The following is a 13,429-nucleotide window of genomic DNA, read 5'->3' on the forward strand; positions in this document are numbered from 1 at the left end:
GTTATTATTCTTTGTGCCATTTAGTATCATGAAAAATTAAGATGAATTTGAACGATATTTCTAAAGCTGCAATAGCCTCCAGTTCCGAATGCTCTGTGGACTGTAGAAATAATTTGCTGAAAGGTAAACTGGCCGTAAAATATTTTTTACATAGTTGATATGTGTAAATTTGAATTTGATTTTAGTGGCACTGTCCATAAATCAATCACCAACTCTAGATCGGTTGAAAATCCTAGAAAAGATCTCAAATGATCATCATGTACCCAAAGACAAATTAATTGAAGTTTTGGGAATATATTTAGCAATTATTAGATTATTTCTGGAAACAACAGACAAGGAATTTAATGCAAAGTTGATAGAGTTAGGGTTTTCAAATGAATTTGTAGAAGAATTACCTTTAGTTAGTAACAGGACTAAAGTAATTGATAACATTGTGAATTCAAGGAGGGGAGAATTTAAGAAACTAGTGTCATTAAAATGGAGAATTGATATTAGCTTAACTAACAGGTATGTTAACTGTGATAATAATTTTGCATAAATTTGATAATCACATTTTAGCACATTAGTAAAAAAAATACCTACGAGTGTTATATTGTGCCTTCAACTCAAAAATGGACGTAAATGTACAATTAACGTTAACATCAGAACATTCCACAAATTAAGATTTAATGTTGCCTTGATAATGAAGGAAGCTGCTAGCTTAAAAATAAATCTATTAAACAAATAAAATTACGATATTATTGTTGCTTATTTACATTTTATCATGTACATATGTTTTTCATTTTAATTTTTGTACTGTTTTAGATATGTATAAAGAACAAATACAAGTGCAATTTTTTTTTCTTGTTTCCTAATTTTTTTAAATTAACTATTATTATACAAGACGCCGTAAAATATGTTACAAATTTCATTATGTAAGGCGAAACAATGGAATCCACTAGATTCCCGTTGATCGGAACGGAAATTATTTATTCCAGTTAAAGTACGTTCAAATCGAGAAGTACATTGTGATTTACGTGACAACTATAGTTAGTTGGAGTGGACACCACGTGATGTATATTTTTTCTATGAACGCACTCTATTTGACACCTGATGAAATAAAAAAGAAAAAATGGAACAATAGTTTATTATTTGTAGTTCACATAATTCTCTATTTTGTTCATTTTGCATTTCATTTAGAATAATTCAATAGGATTTCAATCAATTGAAACGTTCTGCATAAATTTTAAATATACTGGACAAATTTAAGTGAAAATAAATATTTCACATGAATATACTGGAATAGTAATATGTTAACAATTACTACAATTATAAGTTTTTGTGAGAAACAGAATTGTGCCAACATTAGATAAATTCCTTTCATTGGACATAACCGGAAATTATTTTTTGTATTGGTGACCTAGGTCGGTGACTAACATCAAAACTTTTCACGTATAGTAGGTAAATTGTATCACGTGACATGGTAAAAACTTGTCACGGTTTTATAGCCACGGCCACAATAAAATCCAAAGGTGATGGAATATAAAAGAGGATAATTAAAAAAATATTTTTATTAAAACACAATTACTGTAATTATATATATATATGGAGGATATTTTCTACCGACTGCTAGGTGCATAAAGGAAAAGTAGAATCAGGGCCCAGAAGTGCAGTAGAACCTACAAATATAAACGATAACATTTTATAAACACAAACAAAATATAGTACCATGTAACAAAAAACAAAAACTCGTGCTACTGGATATCTTCTCAAAAATTTACCAGTTCTCACGCTAATTGCGTCAACAGTTGAATAAGCATGTTTAACCCTTCTAGTTACTCCGGCGTCAAATGGAGACACTCTCATAAAATGGGGGACCTGCGACTTAACTACACAAAATCTACATTATCTGATTCTTAATATTAATAATTAATTAACAAACCATCGTCAGTATCGTTCATGTTTACAACGCGGACCTGAGCTCTCTCTAACTGCGCCAAATTATTATGATATTCACTCTAAAATCGAACAAAAGTATATCAACAAAATAACGTCGAGTGTAATGACCACCTCTAATTTTTCTAATTGTAAACGCAGAGCATTTCTCTCAGTAGTGACAGTTTCCAAAGCGTTTTGTTTCAACATGAGAGTCTCCGTGAGTGACTTAATTCTCGTGTCGATGTCACCATTCGCGTTAGCATTGGCTTTGTTTTTGAGGGCCTGTTGCAGCTTGTCGACTTCTTCATTTTTTAATTGCATTATGTGATATTGCTGTGATAATTCTTGAGTTTTCAACTGCAACTCTTGACTTTTAACTCGGCATTCCTCCTCCGCGATCGTTCGGATTTTTTTCTCCGTCATCAAATTCTCCTGAAGTATTTGTGTCGACTGTTGAGAAGAAGTCTGCGTTAACACGATCTGCTGTTGTAAAAATGATATTTCCTGGGTAAATTTTTTCACTTTTTCCGACAGTTCCACGTTTCTATTCTCTTGGAACTCTATTTCTTTTCTAAAAGAATACAAATAATTTCTTATAATCAACCTGGTCGTTCCTTACTTTAACTCGTCACTGTAATTCGTTAAAATTTGATCTGAGTTTTCTGCAGATCTACTTTGATTTTTTAATAAAATCAAATCCTCTTTCTCCTGTAAAATTCTCTGAGCTCTCGCTTTATATTTTTCCATTTCTGACTGTGCAGTTGTAACCAAATAATTTGAAGCTTCAACTTGCGATCGCAAATTCGTATTTTCGTTCCTCAACTCTGCACACAAATGCTGAAGATTTAGCAACTCTTTATTAAGATCTCGCACTTCAATCTCCAGTACGTTTATTGTCTCGTGATAACTTTGGACGTCTTCGGTTAAAATGAAACTGCATTTACATATTTTAAATGAGCAAATTAAGCGAAACGTAACGCATTTTGTACCTGTTGTGAGAAGATATTGATTTTGATCCTGGAGATCCGGTTTTGGAAGATTTTTCAGCATTATCTCCTCCAACTATAAAATTATTAGCCGTTAAAATTGTCAAAAATCTTTTGATTAAAATTTATTTGACTGAAAAACTGTAATTCAGCGATTAATTACCACAATTTTATTACTTCATGGAAGAAAAACATTTTTTAATAACATTTAATAGATATCAAAAATATTTTAAAAAATTCTGGTTTTGCTATTATGTACTTGTCATAAAAAATTTATCTTGCTGTATAAATTTTATTGTTCTTAAACGTGTACGTTTGAAAATATTAATTTGACTATAATGTATAACACATAAGATGCAAATAAATTCTCAAAAAAGTAAAATGTTCGAAAAAAATCATATTGTTTACTATAACAGGCCTTGTCTCGGGTTGACTTTATTTACAATTGATTCGAAACCACTGGATAATCTAGTGGTGGAAAAACATACTGTTTTATAACAATTAACGTAAACAAAATACTACATTTATGGCGTAAATTCGTAAATTATGTGACGTGAACTTTCGCCAACTTACAAAATTGATAACATGAATAATGGATTAAATTAACTACAAATTCAACTGAGAAGATTTTTTCATATTGGGCTCTGCAGAGCTCTTGGATGTCTCCATAGCCATTTCAAGGTATATGACGCAATTTTAAAATATCTTTTGTGTTTCACATAATTACATTTTTTTACAAGGACTCCAATATGTATTTTGTCTGGTAAAAGGGCTTCTTTGATCAAAACATTTTGGGAACCCCAGGTTTAGATAACCTTATATTCTATTTTGTTGATGATTTGGCAATTTTTTGGATGTTCGAATATAATAATGATTCTACGCAAGCATACTCCAAAATTGGTTGACATACTTTACTGCATCTCTTGTAGGTCAAATAAGATATTTACAGGGAGTTTTGAACAAAACCTGGATCAAATATTTTGAAAAATACATATATTGAAAATGAGAGTTGCCAACTTTATACAAAAGCTAATTGTATTATTTAAAGTACTAAAGTATTCAAATTTTATTATGTTGTGTTTAATAAGTTGGGCATGCAAGTTATATTCTAAAGTTGGACAAAAGACAAAACACATAACTAAAAATGCAAATAAAACTTAAAGAAGAAAGGTCTATCATTTATACTATACCATAATCTTGACTATCCAATGTATCAAAAGATAAGTCCTCTTCAATGATTGATTTTATGAAATGTGTGCTATCATTTCTTGGAATATTTGCAGTAACTTTTAAACTATTGTTGGTACTTTCTATGCATGCAGAGTTACTGGCTGGTTCTTGATAAGATTTTTCTTCAAAGTTAATAACAGTCAAATTTTCACTAAAATCAAAAGAGAGAACATTCAGTTTTCAAAATATTTACATGTAATTTACTCATCCACAAACTTATTACTGCTATCATTTAGAACCGTAGCTGCGTTTTGGTCAATTTTATTCAATAAATCTTCAGCACGACCCGCTAAATTTTGTAACCAAGCCATCTCTCGAGTGTTTTAACTTCTCACGTCGTTCGTCGTTTTCGTTTACATCCTGCAGTCTGCAGTCGTCGTCGCTTTAATTGTCAAAATTGACAACACGATGACAGCACGACAGCTGTTATAGGAACTTTTTGGTGATTTTTTTTCCTAGTGAATTTACTGAAGTAGTATTGGTATTAGAATGTCAACAGGACAGCGAGAATGCATTTAACACATAGCCAAAGCACTGACACAGCGCGCGCCGCTGCGTGATCAGAAACTGCGGCGGCCCCAGAAATCAGGTTCCAACGTGCAAAATAATAGTTCTTTTCGATATAAGAACGCTGTCACATCATTTTTCAGGTCAGGTCAGGTCACGTCAGGTCAGGTCAAGTAAAGTAGGCGTTTTTATTTTCAATATTTAAAATTCGCGCTTAAACAGTTAGGGGCGGAGCGTGCTTAGGCTATGTGCTAAATGCATTCTCGCAACACGACAACCAGTTTATTACTGTTTATTGCAGTTTATCGGGTGCAACAGTAATATCATATTTCGTGGTTAAGTGAAAAGAGGTTAAGGAATATAAATTTTGCAAAAGCTTATGAATTGTGAAGAGTATTAGTTGGTATGATCAATATTTTTAAAAATATGTTATTTAAAGATGATTAGGGAAGATCCATTAACAATTGATTTGCTTCAGGCTTTTTTTTTGTGAGAAGTAAACATCATGTCTGAAAAAGATAAATCACAAGCAGTTCAGCCGAAAAATATTCCAAAGGATGGCCAAGTTATTATGTCCATAATGAAAGAAATGGGTATTACAGATTATGAACCCAAAACAATAGTACAACTTACCGAATTTGTGTATCGCTACGCAACATCAATTCTTGAAGAGGCTCGAATGTATGCCAATAATTCGAAAAAGAAATTCTTAGATGTAGATGATGTGAGGTTAGCTCTTCAATTAACAAGTGAATCTACATTTACAACACCACCACCACGTGAAGTAGTTTTAGAATGTGCAAACATCAAAAATTACACACCATTGCCTTTAGTGAAGCCTCATTGTGGTCTGAGATTACCTCCAGATCGATATTGTTTGTCATCATGCAACTATGCACTCAAAAGTTGCAACCAAAAGAAGACAAAACCAAATTACAGCAATGCAGGAACAGGAGGTGGTATGAAAATAACAACAAAAGCAAATGTCAGTTATGTAAAAAGGACCCCTATAGGAGTAACAAAACAATCTGTTACAATTCCTAAACCTTTAACTAAAATCACAACAAATGTAGCTGTACAGCAGAAGACAACTTTGAAGCCCAAGATACAAATAACATCTCACAATGTACACATTGCTTCGACCGCTGCAACTAATGGAACACCAATGGAAATAGAAAATAGTCTCAAACGTAAAAGAGAGGAAGACAGTGATACGTAGTTTTAAGGGTGGGAAGGAAATAAAAGTTGATTTATATGAATATTTAACTTTAATTTTTTTAATAAACAGAATAAATTACAAAACGAATGTATTGCTTTTTAATGAACTATTGAGACCCAGTAGAAAGTAAGGCTAACAATCCAGCTGTTACACCGATGGACACAGTATAGTTAACAGGAGGTGTAAAAGATGGCAGCAAATAGAAGCTAGAAATAATTACAATTGTCAAAAACAATGCATTATTGTAAAAGATTGAAAGCGTGGTGGCTTCAAAGTCAGCAACTTCATTCTTCTTCCACAAGATTCTTTCATCTTTTTCCTTCTTGCTCATCTTCTTGTCTTCTGAAAGTTTCTTGGATAAATCCCTAGTCACAGCTTCTTCCCTCTTGACAGCGATCTTGTGCTTCAGGGTAAATTTTGTATTCTTGTATGCCAGTGCCAAGAGGTAAGTTGCAATCGAGGTAACCACAACAAATAGAATTAAAGATGAATAGATTTCAATCAAATGTATCCTCCAAAATAACCATATTGGTACAGCCGAAACTATGAGCGCGTTACCATAAAACAGAGCCGAAGATTTCGTCGATACGTTTCTGCTAAAATCTTGCAGAAGCAATTCTTCTTCTTTTGTGAAGCCTTTATTTTGGGATTTCGACATTTTTCAAATCGTTTTCACACAACTTTAAGTCACCTACACTGTATAACTTACGTACAACTAATACGTGAAGTTGTTTTGTTACGATACGTTTCACGACCAACTTGACTTGCTTTCTCCTCACCGCCACCCAAGCGCCACGCGCCAACTTTTCTCTTCCACGTTTCAACCACAGAACAACTCTCTATAGAACGCAATCTGCCGTGTTTTAAAAAAGGGCAATGTTAGCGCCACCTACCAAACGTGGGCAAACTAATTCGCGCGGGAAATTTGAAATGTTTTATTTTGTCGCAGGCTTATTTGAATTTTTATGGTTTATAAATAAATAAAAAAAATACCAATCAAATACACTATATTTTACATAATGTACTAAATATATACATAAAATAAAAATATTTACAAAAACATATAAATTAATCAACATAAGTATGTACATATGTATCTATACATAAGAATTTTTTTTTTTTACAATACAAAAATTTCCGATAATAATGCGGAGTCTGGAAAAGTGCCCCGACTGCTTGCAGCGTTTTCACGTTGAATAGAAAGGGAAATCCTCTCGAAAAGGAGTTTCTTTGATTTTGAATCGCCTGATTCCGTAGTAAGTCGGTTTCCGATGACATTAATGAAATTCTTTACAAAAACTGTTATTATACAAAATAAAAATTTAGACAAAAACTATACAAACACTACGTTAATTACAATTAATGAGGCCGTTGCGGGTACTTCCGATTTTTTCTAAATACATCCAAAGCTAAAATCTGGATAGCATCAGGATGCTCTGGCGCTGCAACGACCCCATTCATTATTTGAGTGCAATTTTTAAAATAATGAAAAAGTAAGAATTTAATTAGCAAGGTTTTAATTTTTTTTTGTATATTTGCTTTATGTGGACAGTCTACAAAGAAAAGGAAAAAGCCTATCTGATCAGCACAATGATATAATATATCAGAAATATTACAACGAGCTGAGTATTGCGGAATGATATATTCAATATAATTTGTAAATCGTGCAATTTCTGTCACAAAATTAACATTGCAATAATTCAGTTTGTTGCCAATATCTTTGGATACTATTATAGCATGTTGCTGATCAGGAGTACCTGTGTGTAATATATTACTTGCACATATATCGCAAGATCTTGTCTCTTTCATGACAAATTTTGCGATATATCCTGCAAAGTAATTCATTACATAATTCTGTAAGGGCCTGAAACTATCATGTCGTGAATCTATCAAGTGCTGTGGTACATCAGACAAGTTAATTTCGAGAGGATTCCCTTGTGGTGAAGGCACTTGGGAAACAAATTGTTTCAAAGTGACAAGGAGGCCTGTGGACTCATCGGCCTCACAGTTGGCATATTTGGAGTGGAACCTATTGAAATTATTAATTAGAAGACTTTTATAATAGGGCCCAAAAGCAGCAACCGTTGGGTTGATGTTTCGAACCCCATGCTGACGAACCTGTCCAAAAAAATTTTCTAATGCATCCTGATTAAAAACTCGTGCGGAAAATTTTGAAAAACCAAATTTAGTCAAATGCAATCGCAGGAGTTTAAATCCGTTCAAAGTCAGCTGCCAATTTTGTAGTACCTCAGGATGAGATCGATCTGCGGCTTTGACTTTAATAAAAGACATGCTTCGTATTACGGTCAAAGCCCGATCCCAATAACGTTCCTGAGGACTACAACCTTGGGTTGTAGTCCTCTGCCTTAATAATTTCTTTATTTTCCCTCCAATGCCCCCATTGACACTGTCAAACAATTTGTCAAAGAACTGCAATAATACTGCAGTGTCTTCGCCCTCTCGAGACATTTGTCTTCGACCACAAACACTGATAGAACCACTGCGACTCATCAGTGACATTATGGATGCCACAGAAGTACTAAAAACCTGTGAAGCCTTGGCCACACTCATTTTTTTGATTTTGTTTGGAACCACGTGGAGATCTGTGAGTTTAGGCATAGCTCGCAGGTTTCCACTACTTCTGTCTATAAAATATGCATCCTCTATGTGCGACCATTTTGCCACTCGTTCTTGACCATCAAGCACAAATTTTAGATTTTTTGTTAGTAAGTTATTTCGAATGCATTTTAAAAGGTGAGGTGGATCGAATAATGGAATAACGATGGATTTCCCAATCTTTATAACATCATAACGTTCCACTTCACCTTTTCTTAAAGCCACTTCTTTTGTTTCTAAAATTAACTGCTTGATGGCCTTCGAATTTGTGACTCCTTGATCACACACAGATGCCACAATATGGAGACCAATTGCTTCACATTCTCTCACTAAATTTTTATACATGTTCATAATACTTGGCCATGATTCTGGGCCTTTGGAAAATGTGTAAGCAATTGGTTGTTTCCATGATGGTGACGTGGTTACACTTTTAAGCATCCATACTGCCACATGATCGGCCACTTTGCAGTTCCTATTAATGCCGTCATCTGCAAATCCTTCAACAATATCTTCATATTTGTTAAACTGTAAATTTGGTTTTATTGCCATCTCATCAAACAATAAAATGCAACATTTTTCTCTTTTATTTTTCATTTTGTTTACTTTAATTTTTATAATATTGAGCAAGAATTTGCAAATGCCCGCTTTAATAGGAATGTGCCTGACTACTTTCCTGATAGTTTCAGCACTGGGAAGAGTAAACAAGTTAGACAAGAATCTGTATGTCTTGGGACTTTTTTTGAAAATTGCTAAAGCTAAAATTTTGTCGTCTAAAGAAAATGTTCGTTTATATTTGTTTTTATCTAAATTCCGTAATTGTGATTTAAAAAAATTAACAGTTACAGGATCTAACTTATCTACTCCTTCCCAGTGCCCGGTCATAATAGAATTTTTGGCATACTTTAACCTTTTCTTTACAGACAGCCGCTTTCGCATTCTTATCACTTCTTTGTAAAGAATTTTCTCTTTAGGAGTAAGCTGACCTTGCCTTCTCACTCCTGCTAAGGTCAGAATAGGTCCTGCAATAAATCACATTTATAAATAAGACATAATAAGCTTATAAGTACCTATATACATAAGGAAGAAACATTTAATTTTTTAGCTTGAGGTTTACTTTTTTTACCTACTAATGACTAATAAATTAAGTAATTCCTTACGTTTTTTATTTGTGCGTTGCACTCTTGGTGTAATTGTAACATCACAGGGAGGAAGTGGAGTTACACCTACACCATCATCATCGTAGCATATTTGATGTTCCGCTAAAAAACAAAAAACAAAAAATCAGTAAACAATAATTTCAGTTTTTGGTGACCTATAACTTACTGCGAAGGGATTTTTTCCTGTTTTCCCCTTCATCAAGCCCATCTGGAGAACGCAATCGTTTTTTCGATGTTGCTGGAAAATAATCAATACCATGGGCCAGTTTACAAAAGTGAAATTGAGTTAATCCTAATTAAATACGTGATTAACTGAACACGAGGTTAGATTAAACCAATGGAAGTTTCGGAGTCATGGGTTAATCGCGCCTTAAAATTTAATTTGAATTAAATATTTAATTATCTTTCTATAAACTGGCCCCAACAGTTGGATCCATACCTAGACGTATGTAGGTACAGGGTGAGTCAAGTTTTACCGTCCGAGCGAAAACACCCACTTCTAATCGATTTAAAATTCTCAAAAATGATTGTGTATCGCTAGAGAACATTCTGTAAAATTTTCAATTTTTTTAATGGAACGAGTAAATATTTCGTTTTAATTCAATAACCGCTACATTAATTTACATCATTTTTCACTGAGAGTCCTTTCAAACATTTAGGAAAAATTTGCTGTCATTGAAATCATGAAAGTGTTACCGGTTTTTAAAATAAATGGAATTTGATATTAAAGTGCAAAATTTAACTATGAGTTTTTATAATTATTATTTTTTGCTCAAAATCTGCTTTTTAATTTTATGGCTCTGAATGAAGTGATACAGGAAAATTGATTACACACGTTTGAAGCCTTATATGAAGGGAATGTAATTTTTACTAATTTTTTAATAGGGTTAATCGTGCGGGCGGTAAAACTTGAATCACCCTGTACAGTACTCTCAACGGAAACCAGATCTAAAGAAATCAAAATTAGCACGTCGAACTTGACCTTATATTCTCAATATTCTTACCTGGCAAATTAATTGTTGGTACGCCGGTAAGGCAAATTCTTTTCCCCAACAGATATTTTGCTTCAAAATGTTGGGAGCAGATACTTTTTTCATTAATTTGGGCTGCTGATAAAACCAACAGGCTTTCGTCGTTTATAGCAGCCACCCACTTAATTTGCCGTTCTCTGTCCTTTGGAAATCGGTGTAAGTTTTCCTTCTGTTCGCAACCCAAAACAATACATTTTCTCTTGCCCATTTCTGAAAATTACTTCAATGTTTAGTGTCTACATGCGTATTAGAAATAAACATTTAATTGAGGATATAGTGTTTACTTACCAGCTTACCACACACAAGTAGAGAGTGAAAACACACACAACAACCGGATAACTGCGGAAACGATATGCGGCACGCGGAAAATACTAATATGTAAAACACTGACGTTTTCAAATTTCAAAATTTGATGAATCGTCAAGTCGATAAAGTAGATTGCAAAACGCATTTGACCAGACCATTTTCGATTGGCGCCATCTAGTAAACGTGGGCCCTAACTAATTTGGATAGGCTACCCACGTTCCATAAGCAGTTTTCAGGCCCTGGTTTCAACTGTTGGCCAGGTTGGCCATGAAGCGGAGTGGGGCATTGGTACAAGTTTGCAAATTACCGATTTCCCATTGGATATAACTTTCCAGAATTAATTTTTTTAAACCAGGATTTAACATATATCGTAACCAAAACAAGCAGAAAAGTGATTTGACAATATTATCACAATAGACACAATTATATTACATATAATTTGTGTCAGCCTAATTCCTATGCGACATAATTCCCATTGGACAGAATTATTCGTGTGGACTTCAGACGAGTCCAACTTGAGAATAAGGGAAGCCTGGGTCTCAGTGGCGTATTTGACACATGCGCACGCGCACGGTCAAGATATACTTTCCCACCTTTCATTTCAAACTAATAATTCCACAATGTTATGTACGCCACAGAATGAGTATAATTGTTACACCCCAAGTCCAGGTTCATTCCTCTAGTATAGTAGTCGCAGAGCTGCAGCTATTTAATGGCAGGGTATCATTGAATCGAGCGATCAAATTAATTTGTAATCGAGTCATCCATGGATTTGAATCCGTATGTCTTTTGCGATTGATATGTCGAGATCTAACCTGTGTTTCAAGCTGTGTTAATTGGATCGTGAAGTTCAAGTAACGACATACGATTTCGGATTCATGGATAACTCGATTACAAGATTTCTTATTGTCACATAACTAATTTTAATAATTCTCGATGGGGCAAAACAGATCTGTATAGTACGTCATGAATAATGTAATATATTCGTTCTTAAAGTGCTAGTGTAAATAATTGTTTTTTGCGTAAAAAACTGAAAAGAATTTGTCACAATTAGGTATCTTCCGATGTGTTAGCGGAAGATATGTTAAAAAATGTCCAAATGTTTGTTTAAATTTAACAAATTATATTTTGAAAAAAGTGCCAGTTTCTAGAAAACCTGAGCTAAAATGAAGTGTGAAAATTAGCAACAGATGGCAAAAAAAACTGTTTTCTCGTCACACCATATGTTGTTTCTTGGAAAAAATTATTAATCTGTTTAAACAATGCAAATTGATAACTGAACATAAAGTCGCCTATTTGGTATAGTCGCTGCCAAGATATACTGATAATGTATTCAGTCCCGTACTTAACTTCAATAACGATTGTCACTGTTAGCGGATTTCGTTTATAACCCATTACAAAGAAACCGCTTTAGACAATCAGCACTACCTGGCGTTCTTCAGGCAGTCTTTACAGGCAACATATCTTGTCCAAGCACTTATCCCTAATAAACTACTTAGACCTTGCTAGCCTCCTCATTATGGGGACTGAATGCATTATCAGTATAGGTATCTTAGCAGCAACTATAAAATGTACTTTTTAGAATCTGCGTCTCTAATAGGTCTATTATTGTATTCAATTTGGAGTCGTTTATGGCTATCTCTTAAAGCACTCGTAGTTTAATAGATCTCTAAGAACATTTTTATCAATATTTCAGTGTGTTATTGTCATTTACACCAAAAAACTTCCAATATTAATGTTCAAACTCTACTTCTTAACATATGTTGCAGATGTAGTTGCATCCGTTACCTTGAATTACCAATTAATACAAAATTCCCTAGAATTTGAACATTTAATTTTTTTTATTTAAAAATTAAAACAAGGGTGCAAATTCTAAAAAATAACATAAAAAACGCGTTTTATAAGGACATTGGCGCACTCGTCCCATACAAAACTCCCCTACGGGTCGTTTTCTACACTTGGGACTCGTGCGCCAAATCAACCCTTATAAAACTCGTTCTTTAATATACTATTTCCCATACTAAACTTAAAATAACATGAGTATAGTACCGGCGGAAAAAATACGTTATGGCCCTTATTCTTATTATTGCTCGTTTACCTACAATGGACCGTCGGCTTGTAAAGTGTAATCCTGCTTGTCATAAATCAACAAAATTCGTAAAAACCACAATTTTTCCATGGCCGTCTTGAACCCTCTATAGCGCAGTAATTTATGGTAGCAGGTATCATCTCCATAAACCTATTGTATTGTTTCCGTGGCCAGTATAATTGTATGAGAATTGGGAATAGTGTGCAATGTGCGTACTGGATTTTATTTATAGTCGAGGGTCTGATCATTTTGTTACAGAAAGATTGTGTTACCAAGAAAAAGACATTTGTAGCAAAATACATACATATCAGGTTACCGAACTAGTAAACAACAAGAATTTCATTCATAATCGTTGTCCATTGAATATCTTA

At 33.7% G+C, this 13,429-nt stretch overlaps 3 protein-coding genes across 3 annotated transcripts; 1 reads left to right on the top strand and 2 right to left on the bottom strand.

Moving 5' to 3' along the window:
- Window positions 1–1,534: 1,534 nt before the first annotated feature.
- LOC138140326 (golgin-84-like) lies at window positions 1,535–4,545 on the bottom strand. Its single transcript, XM_069061276.1, has 8 exons — window positions 4,338–4,545; window positions 4,094–4,284; window positions 2,907–2,979; window positions 2,537–2,851; window positions 2,050–2,488; window positions 1,922–1,997; window positions 1,708–1,868; window positions 1,535–1,658 (listed from the first exon to the last, which is right to left on the bottom strand). Exons 1-8 carry the CDS (start codon window positions 4,442–4,444, stop codon window positions 1,599–1,601), a joined length of 1,422 nt encoding a protein of 473 aa, XP_068917377.1. The 5' UTR covers window positions 4,445–4,545; the 3' UTR covers window positions 1,535–1,598.
- Window positions 4,546–4,877: 332 nt separating this feature from the next.
- Taf9 (TBP-associated factor 9) lies at window positions 4,878–5,946 on the top strand. Its single transcript, XM_069061277.1, has 2 exons — window positions 4,878–5,043; window positions 5,119–5,946. The coding sequence occupies exon 2, from the start codon at window positions 5,146–5,148 to the stop codon at window positions 5,857–5,859; it is 714 nt and encodes a 237-aa protein (XP_068917378.1). The 5' UTR covers window positions 4,878–5,043; window positions 5,119–5,145; the 3' UTR covers window positions 5,860–5,946.
- Window positions 5,890–6,679, bottom strand: LOC138140328 (translocon-associated protein subunit gamma). Its single transcript, XM_069061278.1, has one exon. It carries the CDS (start codon window positions 6,515–6,517, stop codon window positions 5,966–5,968), a length of 552 nt encoding a protein of 183 aa, XP_068917379.1. The 5' UTR covers window positions 6,518–6,679; the 3' UTR covers window positions 5,890–5,965.
- Between the last annotated feature and the right edge of the window lie 6,750 nt (window positions 6,680–13,429).

This window comes from Tenebrio molitor, chromosome X, assembly GCF_963966145.1.
Source record: "Tenebrio molitor chromosome X, icTenMoli1.1, whole genome shotgun sequence".
Taxonomy (NCBI): Eukaryota; Metazoa; Arthropoda; class Insecta; order Coleoptera; family Tenebrionidae; genus Tenebrio; species Tenebrio molitor.